The sequence below is a fragment of the Anomalospiza imberbis genome, chromosome 1 (assembly GCF_031753505.1).
Source record: "Anomalospiza imberbis isolate Cuckoo-Finch-1a 21T00152 chromosome 1, ASM3175350v1, whole genome shotgun sequence".
NCBI classification, from domain to species: domain Eukaryota; kingdom Metazoa; phylum Chordata; class Aves; order Passeriformes; family Viduidae; genus Anomalospiza; species Anomalospiza imberbis.
The window spans coordinates 50,210,804-50,226,476 of NC_089681.1; the positions used below are offsets into that span (position 1 = coordinate 50,210,804).

At 40.5% G+C, this 15,673-nt stretch overlaps 1 protein-coding gene across 5 annotated transcripts in view; it reads left to right on the forward strand.

Moving 5' to 3' along the window:
• The first annotated feature begins 649 nt into the window (after positions 1-649).
• Positions 650-15,673, forward strand: part of LOC137474916 (uncharacterized) — a 42,111-nt gene continuing 27,087 nt past the window's right edge. For 2 of the 5 annotated variants that reach the window (XM_068191982.1, XM_068191975.1), the window contains exons 1-2: positions 661-794; positions 13,957-15,156. In XM_068191982.1, the coding sequence (XP_068048083.1) occupies positions 717-794; positions 13,957-15,156 (1,278 nt within the window). In that variant the 5' untranslated portion in view covers positions 661-716. Of the gene's footprint in view, positions 795-12,232; positions 12,314-13,956; positions 15,157-15,673 lie in introns of all 5 variants that reach the window. The other 3 variants (XM_068191991.1, XM_068191996.1, XM_068191995.1) reach the window with 3 other exon arrangements.

A 15,673-nucleotide genomic window follows, 5' to 3' on the forward strand; every position in this document is an offset into this window, starting at 1 on the left:
GCAAGTTGTGTGATGGCTGCTTAAGCTTTCTTGCCTTCTCAAAGGTCAGACTATTCTTCTAAGAATTATTTTTATTTAAACACTCACTGCTCATCTAATTATATTGCTTGCTTAGGGGCACATATTTGATAGTAGTCAATTTATTAATTTAAACATGCTGGAAATGCCTCAGCTCAAGTAAGTTGGATCCTTTCCTTTAAAAGCAACATGCTAAAGTAGCCACATTGCCTACAAAGCTTTACCACACACACCTGAACTTAACTTCATCTCTAAATGCCACCAAGAGTGTAGTCTCAGCCAATTTCAAAGCACATGCAGAGCAACAGTAAAAAAGGCAGAAAGCACAGTAAAGGAGAAGCTTTTTACAAGTAGGTCACAACCAGCCCTAGTCATGTATTCATTAACAATTACCTGAAAGTGTCCAAGATCCCCAGGTGTTTTGTGTAAGAAAACTGGCCAAAGCAGTAAATCTATTGAGGAAATTGGTGTTTCTGCTGTATTGATGTATGCTCTGCTGCCTTCTCAATTCTATCTCATAAGCAGTAACTTGTAGCAAGTAGTTCAGCTTCAGCTTAAAGCACTTTATTCATCACAGGTGCAGATGAGTCACACTCATGAGAAAGCCTCAGTCATGTGAATTGGATTTGGTATAAAACCCCATTCCAGTACTGTCTCCCTTCTGTCTATAGGTAGTGAAAGCTTTAGTTAAAAGATTTATGTCTATTGTCATAATTGTTGCTGACCAAAGCACTTTAAAGGACTTCCATGTAAGCTGTTGGTATTGTTTTGAGCAGGTAGGTAAATTAATAGATGGTTAAATTTTACTTCATAACTGTTTTCATGGTTATAGTGTTGCAATTTGAAGAGGTGTATTTGGTTAAGCAGATGTGCTGTGTGCAGAGAAATGGCAAGTTATGGCTTCTGCTGATGTGCTTGAAAGTAGTTAGAGGGTAATAGGACTTTGTGGGTTGGTAGAGAAGAGAAGGATGGTGTGGTCTGAGCTACGTTGGTATTAGTGAGGGTAAAAATGCAACTATTATAAGCAGAAAAATTTAATTGCTCAGCATGTTTGCTTTGTGGCTTTTTATGATGGCTCGGTTCTGTACTGTACCTTATGACCCTGTTTTTACTTCTAAGGGGATCTCCCTTTGAAATGTGCTCCTTGAGGTATGAAATTATTGTAGTGCTGTCCATTAGTGCTGGCTTATGTAGCAGGAGGTAGCAGTCTGCTATGTATTTGAGTTATGAATTGTTTATACAGATCCTATTTTAAATCTCTGTTCTCAGATATTTTTTTTCTGTCTGTGGCTATTTGTGATGCTAAAGTGATTAGAAAACTAAAAAGGAGCAAATTCTGAGCAATTCTGTTGTTGTCCTTAATAGGCCTTCAAAGACATGCAACTTGAATAACCTAAATCTAAGGTAGTTACCAGGTGTCTCTAGGCCTAATCAGCTGCCACCACTGGGAATAGTTGACAGAAGTGTCCCACTTCTTTGTGACTTGTGTATATTATTTATGTTTATGTTTTTAGTGTTTGCTGTCATGACGCTCTTCAGAGAAACAGGACAGAAAAGTTTCTCTTGGCTTTCAGGTTGTCCTTTGGGTCTGGCATGTGATTTTGATAACAACTAGGATAGGAGCTTGGTGTTCATTGGAAAAATGCCAGATTAGTAGTTTTGAAGTGTAAATCTTCTGTTTTGTTTGCCCAAGAAGTGCAGATGAGCCCTGGTAATGCAGGTTTACCTTGCCCTGGGAGTACTTAATAATGTGCCTGAGGGATGGTAGCCTGAGCTGAGAGCATTCTATCACCTCTGGAGGGATGCCTTGATGTCTTCTGGCTCTACACAATATTGCTGAGGGGCTGGGGAGCTCTGATTGGGTAAGATGCAATGAAAAGGGGTGATCACTTTGCCCTTGTCCCCTGCTGACCACTGGCTGCCTGTTCTATTTTGCTGACTGAAGCACCTGTCTGTGGCTGGTGTTCCTTTTCACCTATGGAATAATTGTCTTAAATCAAATTTGCCTGTCTTCCACTTAGCTATGCAGTAAGTCTGCTGTGACTTTCTTTAGGCTTTCTAACTGCTTTAATAAGAGCATGGTTTTGGGAGATATCTTAATCTGGGAAGCCAAAAGGGTGATATTGTGAGGGGAAAATTGCTTCCTTAAGATGCTTGCTCTGATCTGCAGAGTGGATTTGTGGGCCCCCTGCAGACTGCTAACAGGGCTAAATCCTTGCCGTTCTGTTAGATAATCTGTCCTTGCTTTTGGGATCCTTTTAGTGCTGAAAGGAACTTATGGGTATGCAATGTAAAGGGTATTCACACTTAAGGAGAGAGAGTGATCTGATTTATACTCTTATGATGACACATATCAGCAGTCTAAGATGCATGTTTAGGTTACAGAAATGTATGTATATATACACACATACAGTGTGTGTATATATATGTATACTAGCTGTAACTAAAGATTCTTGTTGCCATAGAGTTTAATTCTAAAAAAACAGCTCTCTTCTAACCCAGAGCATTTTTTTTCAGAGCTCTTTTATTAATCATTAGTTTTTGTGTTCTTTATTCCTTTTATTGATGTTGCATCTCATAGTGTCAGTCTGCCTTGAGATGTTAAGACAGACTATTAAAAGATAAATTTTCTGCAAGACTTAATTCAAAGAGATGTATTATTCCTACAGCTCTCTTCCATGTTTCCAAATATGATCTCATGAATTTAAATAGATCAACTACAGTTGATGTCTCTTCTTGATCTATTTGAATTGCTTCTGAAGCTACTGATCATATGCTTTTTTTCCTCCTTCATGCTGGTGGCACAGCTGTCTGCTCATTCAAGGCCCAGCTTCTGGGGTTCTGGGCTTATTCTATGCCTCTGAAACTGCTAGCTCTTATAAGTAATCAATGCTAGCTCATTCTTGGCAAGGGTTTAATCCACACCAGGGTTTTGATGGAATGGTTCAATTACTCTTTCTCTTAAACTTGGTAGTCAGATACAAAAGGCATAAAGGAGATGGGACAGTTTCCATAACTCTTAATGATGTTGTGCCTTACTCTGCAATTAATAGTATTTATAGCTTTATGTACTCTCTCTTCTGTCACCTTGATATAGAAAGGTGAATTACTGCTTCCTAAAAATCCATAATAAAGACAAAATAACTCCTGCAAATACCTTCTTTATAGATTGTTTGAGCAGTTAATTAAGTAAAGCATGGTTTCTCTTTTCAGAGACTGAACAAAACTCAAAGCAGTTTCTAAAGAAGGTGTGAGCCTATATACATGCTGAAGGTGTATTCCACAAATATATTACAATTACTTATTTTTTGGCATTTGGTAATATTTGCTTTTCCTGTGAATGCTTCTGAGTTATAGCCTTGTTAGAACTTCTACAGAAACAAGCTTGAAATTTCAAAAATCCCCATTTATTTGTTCCCTGGAGTATCTCATCTAGTAAGTGCTCTGCATTTCCTTTTCTGCTCCTGCTATTCTCTTGTGTGTTGGCATCACATTTGAAGTGCAGATAACTGACCTGCAAAAAAGCTACCTCTTCTTTGAGCATCTCTGACCTGCCTGAAATGGCACAAGAGCACTTCAGCCATAGAAAATGACAATAGCTGTAAGATGTTTATGCCGTGTTAATTTTGTTTGAATGAGGATAGCAATTACTTACAATAATTCTGACATGCTGCACAAGCCACAGCATGTAAGTAATGTTTGCATAATACATACCTAGAGCTGTTGTTCCTCCCCAAGAGGATCCTAACAAATTAAGATGGAAAAGTTATCTTTCAGGATTGCCATTTCTTTGAAGACTCAACAACAATCACAAAATATATCAAAGCAGTTAATTTGTTCCTGCTGTACTCAAGTGCCTGCATGTGTCTTAATAGCTTCCTAATGGATGCTTAAGAAATTCTGTCTGTATTCAACAGAGAGCTCAACACTTTATGGCTGATAATTAACCATGACTTTACTTAATAGGGTTAACAGGCTGCAGTGAGAGTTTGGCTTTTTGGTGTCACATTTGGGAACTCATTGTCAAACTCTCCTTACCTGGGATGTCCCAATGTGTTGCTTCAAAAAAAAGTTCTTGAGAGCTGGAATAGAGAAAAGTTCTGCATTTACTGACCTTCAGCAGCAGCAGATCATATAAGTTGGATAGTTAAGTATAGACTGAAGCTCTGTCCAAACTAATATTTGATCCTATAACTTGTAAGTCTAGGCAGATTGTGTAGTTTAATAAAACTTTGTGCAGTACTAGATTAAATTTGTGCAGCAAACTTTCATTTCCTTGTGGCAACTTGTTGGGGGGCAGTCAGAGGTAACATTCTGCCCTGTCCTGCTGCAAGCTCTCTAACCCATCCCAAGACTACTGGTTGCAACTAGCAGTTGCTATGGGTAGTCACTTCCTGGCATACAAGGAGGGCTCATTCCAGCCCAATACATCCTGCTAAAAGAGAAACCAGGACAAAAGAGTTTTGCCCTTTTCTTTTGTTTGGCTTTTTTTTTTTTCTTTTTTTTTTTTTTTTTTTTAAGATTACCAGTCTAAGTACAGCATTCACAGTGATAGGTGGGAGTATGTTGCTCTTTTGTTGCCATTGAAGGAAATGACTTTTATTTGTCCTCTGGGCAAAAGGGCATAAGCACGACAAGAGGAGGGTTTGGTAGACGCATGTTACAGTATGTGTTTTGTGGCATAGAAGCAGTAGTTCTTGACTCTCTTTATTGGACATATTGCAGTAATGCAGGTGAAAATGTCCTGTTACACTACCATGCACACACCTTTCCCACCCCACCAATAAAACCTAAACAAACAAAAAAGAGAAAATCCTTAATCCCTCAAAAAAAAAAAAAAAAACACCAAAAAACAAAACCAATGAAGCAAACCCCAAAACAACCAACCAAAAAAAAAAAAAAAAAACATCCAAAACCCCTAAAACAAACCCTAAACCAAGAGAGACTAAAAAACAGAAAACTGAGAACTTCATTAGTATAACCTGACTAGAGTGAATACAGCAAGATGCTTCAGGGTTAAGTTTTTTCTTTGTACTCAACAATTATTTTTCAATTTGAGAAGAAGAAAATTTCTTGATGATAGTCAAGTATCACTAAAACTTTTTGCTCTGCTCATTTCCCAGGACACAAAGGCAATGTATAAATATAAGTTGACAATTCATACTTACATGATGGCGTAATAGTAATGTGTAGCATGATTTCACTACAGTCCAGTGTGTTGTCAGTATGTCTGGCTTAAATACAAAATTCAGATGAGCAATGTAGGATTATTGTGCTGCACAGGGCTATGTCTGTAATAGAATGTGCTTCTTTGAAGAATGCTGGAAACAGCCGCTCTTCTGGTGCTGGAGTATTAGATACTGTCTTTGTGTCTAAATGTGGTGAGCATATGAATGTGAAATGTAAGAGGAGATTTGCCAACTGCTGATATCTTTCTGATTTCTCTGCCTCCATATGTCTTTCCACTGGCTGCCTCTTACGTCACAGTTTCCATCCCCCTGCTCAGATGCTTTTATATCATTTTTGGAAGAGGGATCTGTGTTCATCTGACAGAAGGCATGCATAATGTGAGCTACTTATTGAAATAGAAGCAGTTTCTTGGACCGTGCATATATACTGATTTTCCTGAGTTCTCCTTTGAGGGTACAGGTAGGGAGGCTGGGAAAAGAAAAACCCAAAACACATTACGTTTTCATGTCTGACTAGATCTGCAGTCCCTCAGAGCAGGGTGAACTGCAAGAGGAGCATGACTCTGCAGAAGTGTGTTTACATGGCAGAAAAAATCATCTCAGTTGTGACTCAATGGTTCATTCTGTTTACATACACCAAAAAACAAGATCACTTTTATTTAACATGCTTAAAAACTTCCTAAGGAGGTGTGTGTGTAATACAGGTTCTTATAGAAAAATATTCAGGTTTGCAGTTAGGTACATATTATGTTTCTTGAACTGAAGAGTGGAAAGCGCAGTTTGAAACACTTCAATAAAGAAGTGAAAGATATTTCTTTGCAAATTACCTATATAAACTACCAACTTAAAACCCTTGTTTAAATACCAAAAAGGTAATTTTCACAATAATGTGAATTCTGCATAACTGAAGTAAATAAACTTCCAGCTGATATGTTTCTGTTTATATAACAGGTACAAACCTATTTATAGTATAATACATGCATTATGTAGTGTGTCAAAACCAGCGACTTACTAGTTCCTTTGGGCAGTTTTAGGCCTAGTAACTGAATTCAAGATTAAAATAATTCCTTACTCTTTATTTAAAAGGCAGATGTTTCTTAAAGGATATTTGCAGTTTTTTTTTCCCTAAAATGACCTCCAGTCTTCAAGTAAGTAAAAAGAAAAAAGTTGAGGTGTTTTGTTTTGCTTCTTAATGGTCTTGAGAGATACTTTCTCTGGTCCTTCAGGTATGTTTCTCTGGAGAGGACCATGCTGACCTTTAGCAGCTCTGTGCCTGCCTCTAGCCCTGCTTGCAGCCCAGGCTGCTGTGGGTAAAGAAGGACTGGATGCTCTGTGGTGGTCAGGTATTGCCTTGCAGCACTTTCTGCACAGCTGACCCGTACCCAGGCTGCACTGTTTTCTGCCTGTATCCTTTGATCCTAAAGAATGTCTGTCTTTGAGTCCTTTCATTTTTTCTGTCTGAGCAGTGTTTGTGTAATTGTCTGATTAGCAAAGCTTGAGGGAGATGTGAACTAAGGATCTGTCAGTGAGTGGCTTGGATGCTGAGGCAGGGTTTGGAAATATGTCTATAAATTAAAACTTGTGAGGGCTTAGCTGTTCAAATACAGCATTCTCTCTCTCTCTCCAAGGCTGGATACTCAGTCACTTAAGGTGGAGACTTCTTGTGTGCTTGTAGAATAAATTTTTTAAAGGAGCAAATAATCCATATTTGCTTTTCTAAGTGGATATGAGATACTTAAGAAGAGCCATTAATTTACTGAGTAAATCCTTTAGACTGCAGGCAGTCACTCTGGCTGGATGCTGCAAGAGACCATCATAAGCAGAAGCTGAGGTGATGTAATGCACTGTATTTCGGATTAAAGATTATCTCCCGAATTGATAGCTGGGAAGTAGGCACTTAAACTATTCTGACTTGCGAAATATAGCTGAGATAATGGAATCTGTGTAAGTGCAATGAGAAATTGTGATAGGGTAAGGGGGCAATACCTGAACTACGCTGTCACAAAGCCACAGCTGTAGGCTTTGTAAATCTGATAGTGTTAAACCCCACCTCTGCACACAAAAACTGCTTTCCAATAAAGACAGATGCACTTGTGCAAGAGATATCCCTCCTGTGTGGTGTTCACTTGGTCCATGGATGCCTCAGAAGTGCTGGTGCCAAAGGGTGATGGGAGTGCCAGGTTTGGCTGAACTGGTGGCAGGCTCAGGGTATCCAGGTGTGGAGGGGGCTTGACCTGAAGATTCTGCCCGAGTGCGGGGTTACCAGAACAGGATTTTTTCAAATCAGTCTCGTGTTTAGCCCTGCCACTTGTCAATTTAATGGGGGCTTTGGTGCTGCCTTTGTGAAGGAGTAATGAAGTCGGGACACCCCTGCCATATATGCTGAAGAGCAGCTAATTGTTTGTAACATCATCCTTGTCAATTATAACTTCAGTCTCAGTATTTTAATTCCTCATGTATCAGAAGTGATGAATCTTACCTTTTTAAAGAATGTTTGCTTGCATAAATTATATGCCTACCAAAAATCAAAGTAATCTCAAGTGTGTGCTGATTATCTTATGCAAATAATTTTATCTTGGGTAGCACAATTGTTTCATTTTAGGGAGTATGAAGATATACTTTGAAATGCAGACTAACCTGGCCAGATGAATTATACCTTAACTGAGTTCTGCTTCACTTGAGGCTAAGGGGAAGAGGGGCAGCAGGGATTACAACTGAACCAGCTGACAGTGTACAGAATATCTGCCTCTGTTACACCTAAAAGATTAGTACAGCCTCCATGATAATTACTGTTTAATAGCTGCTCAGAGATCCTCATAAAGAAAAGCCATGACTGGGACACGTTTTATGGATGTATTGGTTTTTCTGCTGCGATGTGAAAGTGGCACAATGATTGTATGGGTCTAGTCACTGTAAAGAAACTTCTACAAAACCTCTTTAACACGATGTATAATGATTATAACTCGCAGGGGAGCATGTAGTATTTGAGGGAGGATGGTTTATCTTGCATATCTAACACTTTTTCTAATTATAGTGCTTTAAACAATGGCTAATAAAGCAAGCTACGCACCTTCATTGGAAAGCTAATAACTGCATTCCTCTTCAGGGGAATGGTGGTGTCAGCTTTCCTTCTCCACCAGGTAGCGGTGGTCTCTGAGACACCGTAGTCACTACTATATGCATACTGCATTCTAAATGCTGAAACTCCATCCTCATACAGATAGGGTAATGGTGGATCATTAAATATAAGTCAAGCCTTTTTTATCTTCCATCTGTACTCTGGGAACAATTCATTCAGTGTGGTCTGACAAAGAGTGGAATCCTAATGAGCCACTAAGGAAAAAGCAGCTTTGTAAAGTATGTCTTGCTCCTATGAAGGGTGCTGTTTCTGCCTCTAATGTCTTTCCACCAAACATAAATATTGTTCATTTCAGAGCTCCCATTTCTCCTATTTTCACCCTCCACCCATTTTTGTTGGCTTCCTCTCTGTAGGTGAATAGACCCTTTAAATTTAGCCTTGGTAAGGAATTAGTGGCCTACTGCTAAATAGCAGCTTGGAATTCTGCTTTTGAGATGCTCATTGTTACTTTGGTGACTAATCAGAGAAAAATAGACATCACCAAATATGGTATCAGTTTTGAGATGTGTGAATTGCCTGATTTTTACCCCTTTTATACTGTGAAAATGGAGCTTATAAATGAATATGTCAAGAAACTCTGGAACTTCTGTGCCTCTTGATTACAGTTAGTGCTACACACAAATAAGGCAGTTGAAGGATTTACTTCAGTCTGAAGGGTTTGGGTCTAGACTGAAGAAACATGTAGGTACAGACCATGGAACACTGTTTTTTTTGGGTTTTTTTTGTTTTTTGTTTTTTTTTTTTTGCCACTCATTTGTTATTATGGGTTAATTAACTGTGACTGTGTTCCCTCCCACCTTCACCCTACCTCCTAGCCCTGTAGTAAACCTCTAGCGAAAGGTATGATGAGACAGGGCCAAATACACTTCAGGAAAAAGTTCTCTAGCTGAAATAATATTTTACAGATGATCTCTTATTGTACTTAAACTTGTTTCCTCTCTTCTTGCTACCATTTCTCATCAACTGCCACTCAATTTCAACTTATGAAGGTGCAATACACTGGTAAGAGGGAGAATCTCAGGCCCAAAAATTTCTATGTGCTTTCTCTTGATCTAGCTTAATTTAGTTTTGATTGATAGGGAATAAAATGAACAGAGATTGTGGCATACTGTGATGACTTAAAGGGTGCAAATTCATATAGAAATGCTCTTTCTGAAAAGTATTTGTGGCAGTTTCCTTGACTTGTTTCTTCCTCTTCTCCTCTAACATTGTCATAGCTGAAAGCTGAAAAGGCATCTTAGCAGGAAAAACAGGTATCTGAGATGTCCAGTCTGCAAAGCATGCAGTTATTTTGAGGGGGATGGGAGAGGGAGAAATAAGGCCTGGTAGCCATACAACCATATCATAAGACTGAGGAAAGGAACTTGTATAATTGCATCCTTCTGGCATGGTAGGATGAGGTGGATGTTTTAGGCATGGCTTGCCAGAGGGCAGTATTGCTTAGAGAAAAAGACCTGGGTGCTGCAGGATAGGTTGTTCGCTTCAAATGCCTTTTGCTTCGTGTACATCAGAGTACTTCAGTAAATTGTTAGCTTTGTCAGGAGGAGGAACAGAGGGAGAACTGAAAGCCCAGGAAGCCATTCAGATCCTGGGCAAAACACGAGAAGTGAATTATTATAGTAGGTGTGTGTCTATGCTTGACCAGGACCTGGTAAATCTTCCCTTCAGCTCCAGCATTTTAAACATTCCCTCAGGACCTGAGATTCCCCTCAGCCACTGAACTGCATCTGCATCCTGCTCTCCTGCAACTGAGTAACAAGGGAGAGACTTTTACAGAAAGGCCTATAAACAGACTTTTTTTGGGCTTCCAGACCAGTGCCAGCAAACTTGCATGCCACTGTCACAGCTGAGCAGTTTCGGACCTGTCTGATGAAGCAGAACTGTGTAAAAGCTCTTCTCATGGCTTATTTTCTGTGCAGTGAAGCTGTTTTGCATGCATCAGAGTGGCTGTAAGCAGACCTCAACATCATCCTTCAGAGACACCGAGGCAGTGTTAGCCAGTCAGCAATTTTCCCGCACTTCTATGGAACACAAAATCTATTTCCAGGTAGAAGTGAATATTGCCTGGCTTCCAGAGTGTCTCTTAATACTGGCAATGTAGTCAGCTGGGCAGAGGGGAATTGCTTTGCCCTACAATGAGAATTTAGGGCAGCAGAATTTAATTTTCTATTGTTATCCACATTGGGCATTTGATTCTTCTGAGACTGAGGAGGTGGGAAGTATCAGACTGAGGTGTGAAGTGGTAAAGAAACATCTTTGGGCAAATGCTGCCTGCATCTTCATGGGACAGGTCAGCTTTTCTTCTGGATGTTCCTGGACTCTTTTGATCAAGGGTTAAACACAGTTACTATCTGTCCCCAGCCTTTGGCATGGGACTGAGGGTAGGGGAAGCTTGCCTTTGGAGCGTGTGTGTTTGTTGTTTCAGAACTGCTGGCTGGGATACAAGGGTCTGCATGAGCTCTGTCTGTCAAAAGGCTGAAAATGGAACAGACTATTTATTTGAAGAAAGAGCTTTCTTCATGGTTTAAATGTTTTGGATGCAGGTGGGTGGTCTTCCTGCCTTTTTCAGGACCTCCTAAGGGCATATTTCTGTGCAACAGGGACAGGAACCTTTCCTATTTGTGTAGACTGCAGCCTTCAGCTTTTGACTGCCCAACTTGCACTGGACCTTGCTGTGTGTGGACAAGTATTTGGTGTTGTCACCTGGCCTAAAGGGCTTGGCAGGCCTCAGAATAAAAGTTAGAAGGGAGATTTTGGGAAAGCCTGGGACTCTGTGGGATGCTTCTACCACTCAGGATCTCCAGCAACTTTTTATTTTACACAGGTGCTGAAGTTTTTGAAGGACCAAGATGCTGCCATTTCATTAGACTCTGAGTTTAGGTTGTACTAAGTCAATGCATAAAAAACCTGAGCCCATAATTCTCAGCTTGTTGACAGCCACACAAAGGCTGTAAGGACTTGCAGTAGTGTAGGGATGGCTGGGTAACAGTTGCATCTCTAGCTCTTTTTAGATTGGTGGGATTATCTAATATTATCTAATTAAAGTTTTGTGGGAGACATGCATGCATGAAGCAATACAGGCTTAAGAGCGAAACTGTAGTGTAGGGACAGAACTGTGCAATATTGATGAGACTACCTTGATGCTATGTATGGAAAACCATAAAAATAGTCCATTATCTTGTAAAGGACACTGAGGCTTCTTTCTGTGTGATTCTTCTATATTCAACCTGAGCTGTTGCATTGTCTTTGCTAGGTTGATGACAGTCTGAAATCCTACTGAAGGTTACTGTGCAGGCACAAATGCAAGAGACACAGTATGGTTTTATATGTTACTTAAGGGGAGGAAGTCTAACAAAGCCAACAACAAATGTCCACCACCAGGGCAGCTTATTACAAGTTATCTGTTTTAATGATTTTTCACAGAGCAGCTTAGGCTGAGTGCAAGAGAGGGGCTCTTTTTAAACTTCTGTTGTGCCTCAGCTGCACACTGCTAGTAAAACAAAGTTTTCAGTGGGGTTTATGATGTTTCAGTGGCATGAATCCTGTCACTGTAGGTGCATTAAACTTTCTGACTCACCTACATGCATCTAAATACTTGTTTACAGGGAATTTAGATGCTGCATTTTCTGAAGCTGACTGAACTATTGTTACAGGTACTTGCCAAAGCTTGCACTGGTTTGAGGCTTAATTTACATAATGGCTTCTGAAAGAGAAAAAAGGCTTGCTTTCTCAAGTACCATGACTGTGAGGAAGGCAGAGGAGTGTAATGGTGTCTCAGGAGCTGCTGTGCCATTATAAGTACTTAAAAAATGAACAAGTGTTTTACAGCAGTTAGATGGTTGAAAGGGCTTCTCTGGGAGACTTCAATATTGTTCTTTTCTTCTAGTTCCTCACTTGGACATTGAAGACATGAAAACAAGGGCAGAGCTTGTTTTTGTCAAAACTGATGTCAGTGAGATGTTCGAAAGTAGGTTTTGTACTGTTGCAGGATGAAGTACTAGGTTGGATTGTGTCTTTATTAAGGATCATTGATCTGATCAGGGATTCTTCATGTCCCTGATTAAACACTCTTCCAGAGGACAAAATCTTCTTTTGGAGTCCAGGCCCAAATATCATGGGTAATAGCTGATTTCATAGCTAGTTTATGACCACAGTGCTGTCTCTCCAGAGAGATAAGATTGGTCTACTTCCATAAGCACTTGGCCTCTCACATCTTAAAAATCTTTAGTAGTTTCTTTAAGTCTTTAGATTTGACATACAGTCAACAAAATTCTTAAAGCATAATAAAATATAAGTAATGTAGCTATTTGATGAGTGAAATTACATATGAAGTATATGCAAGCATTCAAATATCCTTTTAAAAACTAGTCCATTCCATGGAATAAAGTGCCAACATCTGAATTCTGGAAAGAACATATAATAGCCTTCATATGAATTCAATATGAGTTTCTTAAACTTGTCGTCTTTAGCCCACTACAAAAATAAATTTTTGGGTTGTTGTTTTATTTTTTTTAATCAGGAGATAACTGTACTACCTCTGTCTTGGATTGCCCAACATTAAATCATGTAGGTTGTATGTCAATTTTATTACACTTTTTCGATTTAGTTTTGACTTTTTTCATGGTTGTGGGTTTTGTGGGGGTGGGAAGGGATCTAGTTTTCCTGCGAAATTTGAACAAACATTTTCGTTGTCTTGGAGAGCAGATTTATAAAAAATATCTGCCTACCTCTTATAGTTTCAGGGGGAAAAAAAACCTCAGTGTTGCCATGACTTGGAAGGACTTAGTCAAGGCCCATCATAACCTGGGGTGTGAAATATTTTTCTCATACAGATGAATCCTGTTTGGTCTGTAGAATTTATTTGCTTAGACATCTTCTTTAAAAAGTGCTGTTTCTGTGGAGTGCAATTGAGCTGCATTGACTAATTAAGAAATATTCTTGGTTTTTTGGGCTTCTGTGGAATTAACCTCTGAATAGAGGAGGAAAAAAGAAATCCTTTTACTCTTTCAGTGCCTTCACTACTTGTATCTAAACAGTATGGGTGGGAAAAGCATCTCCCTCTGCAACTTCACAGAAGAGGAAAAGGGAATGAGACAGGGTGAATGTAAGGCATTAAGACAAATGAGGATGTGGCAGCAGTTTGCTGTATAAAAAACTAAGCTATACACAGGAAAGAAAAAAGTCATGTGTGCAGGTCTGATTAGATGGCAGCATACTGCAGTTACAGGAGACCAGAGCTTCACAGGCAATCTTGTTTCTGTATGCATTCAGCTTCTGAGTCTGGCTCAGGCTATTCTTAATCTCTGTGAGTAACCATGTCTAGGCAACACACCTGCAGCCCTTTGATAAGGCCTCTGTCTCTGTGGTGCTGCATGCTGTGAAATGGTGCACTTGTGCTTTAAAGCATGGGAGACCTAATCAGGGCAAGAGCAGAAGTCAAGACCACGGTATAGTGATTAGAAGCAGTAGTTCAATCTTCAGTCAGGCTCTCCAAAGGTTTTTAGAGTTGGCTGTTTGGCTGGGTTGAAGCTCCCCCATAGTGAGTCCAATTGCAGAACTGAACCCAGACTGAACTATTGCAAGAAATATTTTTTAAAAAATAACTGTTAGGCTTTTTTCTTTTCTTTCCCCCCAGTTCCTTTAAAAAAGTACTTCAAGCCCCAAAGAAAGAGGAGGAGAATCTTGGAGAACCTCCAGCCTAGAAGAAGAAAGCTTTGTCATAGGATGAAGGTGATAAAACAGGAGCTGTGCAGGAGTCGGCACCAAGGGGTGGTTCAGGTGGATGGAAGTCCAGAGGGAGCTCAGCCTCAAGAGGTGGTCCAGGAACCCGTTCAGGTGGATGAAAGCCCAGAAGAAACTCAGCAAATCTGCTCATCAGTACAGTTGGAGCAAGGAGACCATCCCTCAGCAGAACAGCTACTGCCCTCTGCTCAAGAGCCGCAGGGAGGGAATGATATCCATGTGCGCCCACAGAGGCAGCCAGTGCAAGGAGGCATGGCCCCAAACATGGGACCACAACCAACAGAGTCAGGGTGGGAGTTCCCAAAAGTGACTGTCAAGGTGCAGCCCCAGAACATGAGCCAGGGGTGGGGCTCCCCAGAGGTGACAGTGCAGGTGCAGCCTCAGAGGCCAAGCCCCAGATGGGAAGCCCCATCAGTGACTGTGCAGGTGCAGCTACAGCAGCAGGGCCCAGGGCCATCTCTCCCACAAGTAATTGTACAACTACAGCCCCATGAGTGGGGACAAGGCACTGCTGGCATCAAGGTCACTGTGCAGCTGCAGGTGGGCTGTGACCCAGAAGAGGTAACCTGCCTCCAGAACCAAGGTGAGGGAGTGTTAGATAATGGAGGACAGTGGACCCCCCCAAAAAATCAGAGAGAGATGATGACAAGATCTGAAAGTGAGAGAGAGCTTGCTGTGGTGGAGCTGGTGCCACAGGGGGTTCTGGGCCAAAAACAGGATCAAGGAGGAGAAGTGGAAAAAGCCCAGCAGGACCAGAGCCAAGAGGAAAAAGCAGAAGTGGTGGAGCTGCATGACGTGCAGGCTGGAGACAAAGCAGACCTGAATGGGATGGTGACAGAGGAACAGCTGCAAGACCAGAGCCAAAAGCAGGAACAGCTAAAAGCAGACCTGCCTCTGCAAAAGGAAGACCAAAGAAGTACCGAGATAAGACAGGAGCAAGGTAATATCCAAGAAGGGCCCAGGGGGATTGTAGAAGACCAGAAGGAAGACCTAGGACAAGAACTGTCTAAGAAATGTCGAAGACAGTCTCCAAATTATTTTGTTGCTATTCCAATAACAGATGATCAGGTACTTTGAAGTAGGTGTTTTAATAAAAAACTTAACTTTTAACTTAGGCTTAATTTCCTGTCTTGATTGCAAGGGTTGTTAACAAGCCAAGAGTGATCAAATTCTGCCTGCTTATCCCAAGTGGTTTGTTGGGTCTGGGATAGAGTTAACTTCCTCATAGCAACCCTTAGGTGCTGTGCTTTATTTTTGTGGAGAGATGTATGTTTATACACATCCATGTTTCAGCTACTGCTAGGGAAAAAAGCAACACTTCCACAATTGCCACTGTCCTTTCTATAGGGTCTGAGATGGTGTCTCTCATCATCAGTATTTTCTATTCTGTAATCTTTTTTTAAATAAAAGACCTGGCTTTCATCATCTTGTGTTATCCCATCCTACATTTTCTTAAGGCTGTATTTAGTGCAAGGGTATTGATTTGTTTGTTCATCTCCTTGTCCACTGAAGTTCACAATGGAGAATGAGAATTTCCTTCTCTTCTGCAGAAGATTATAGAGAATTGATCTGTTTTTTTCTTCTC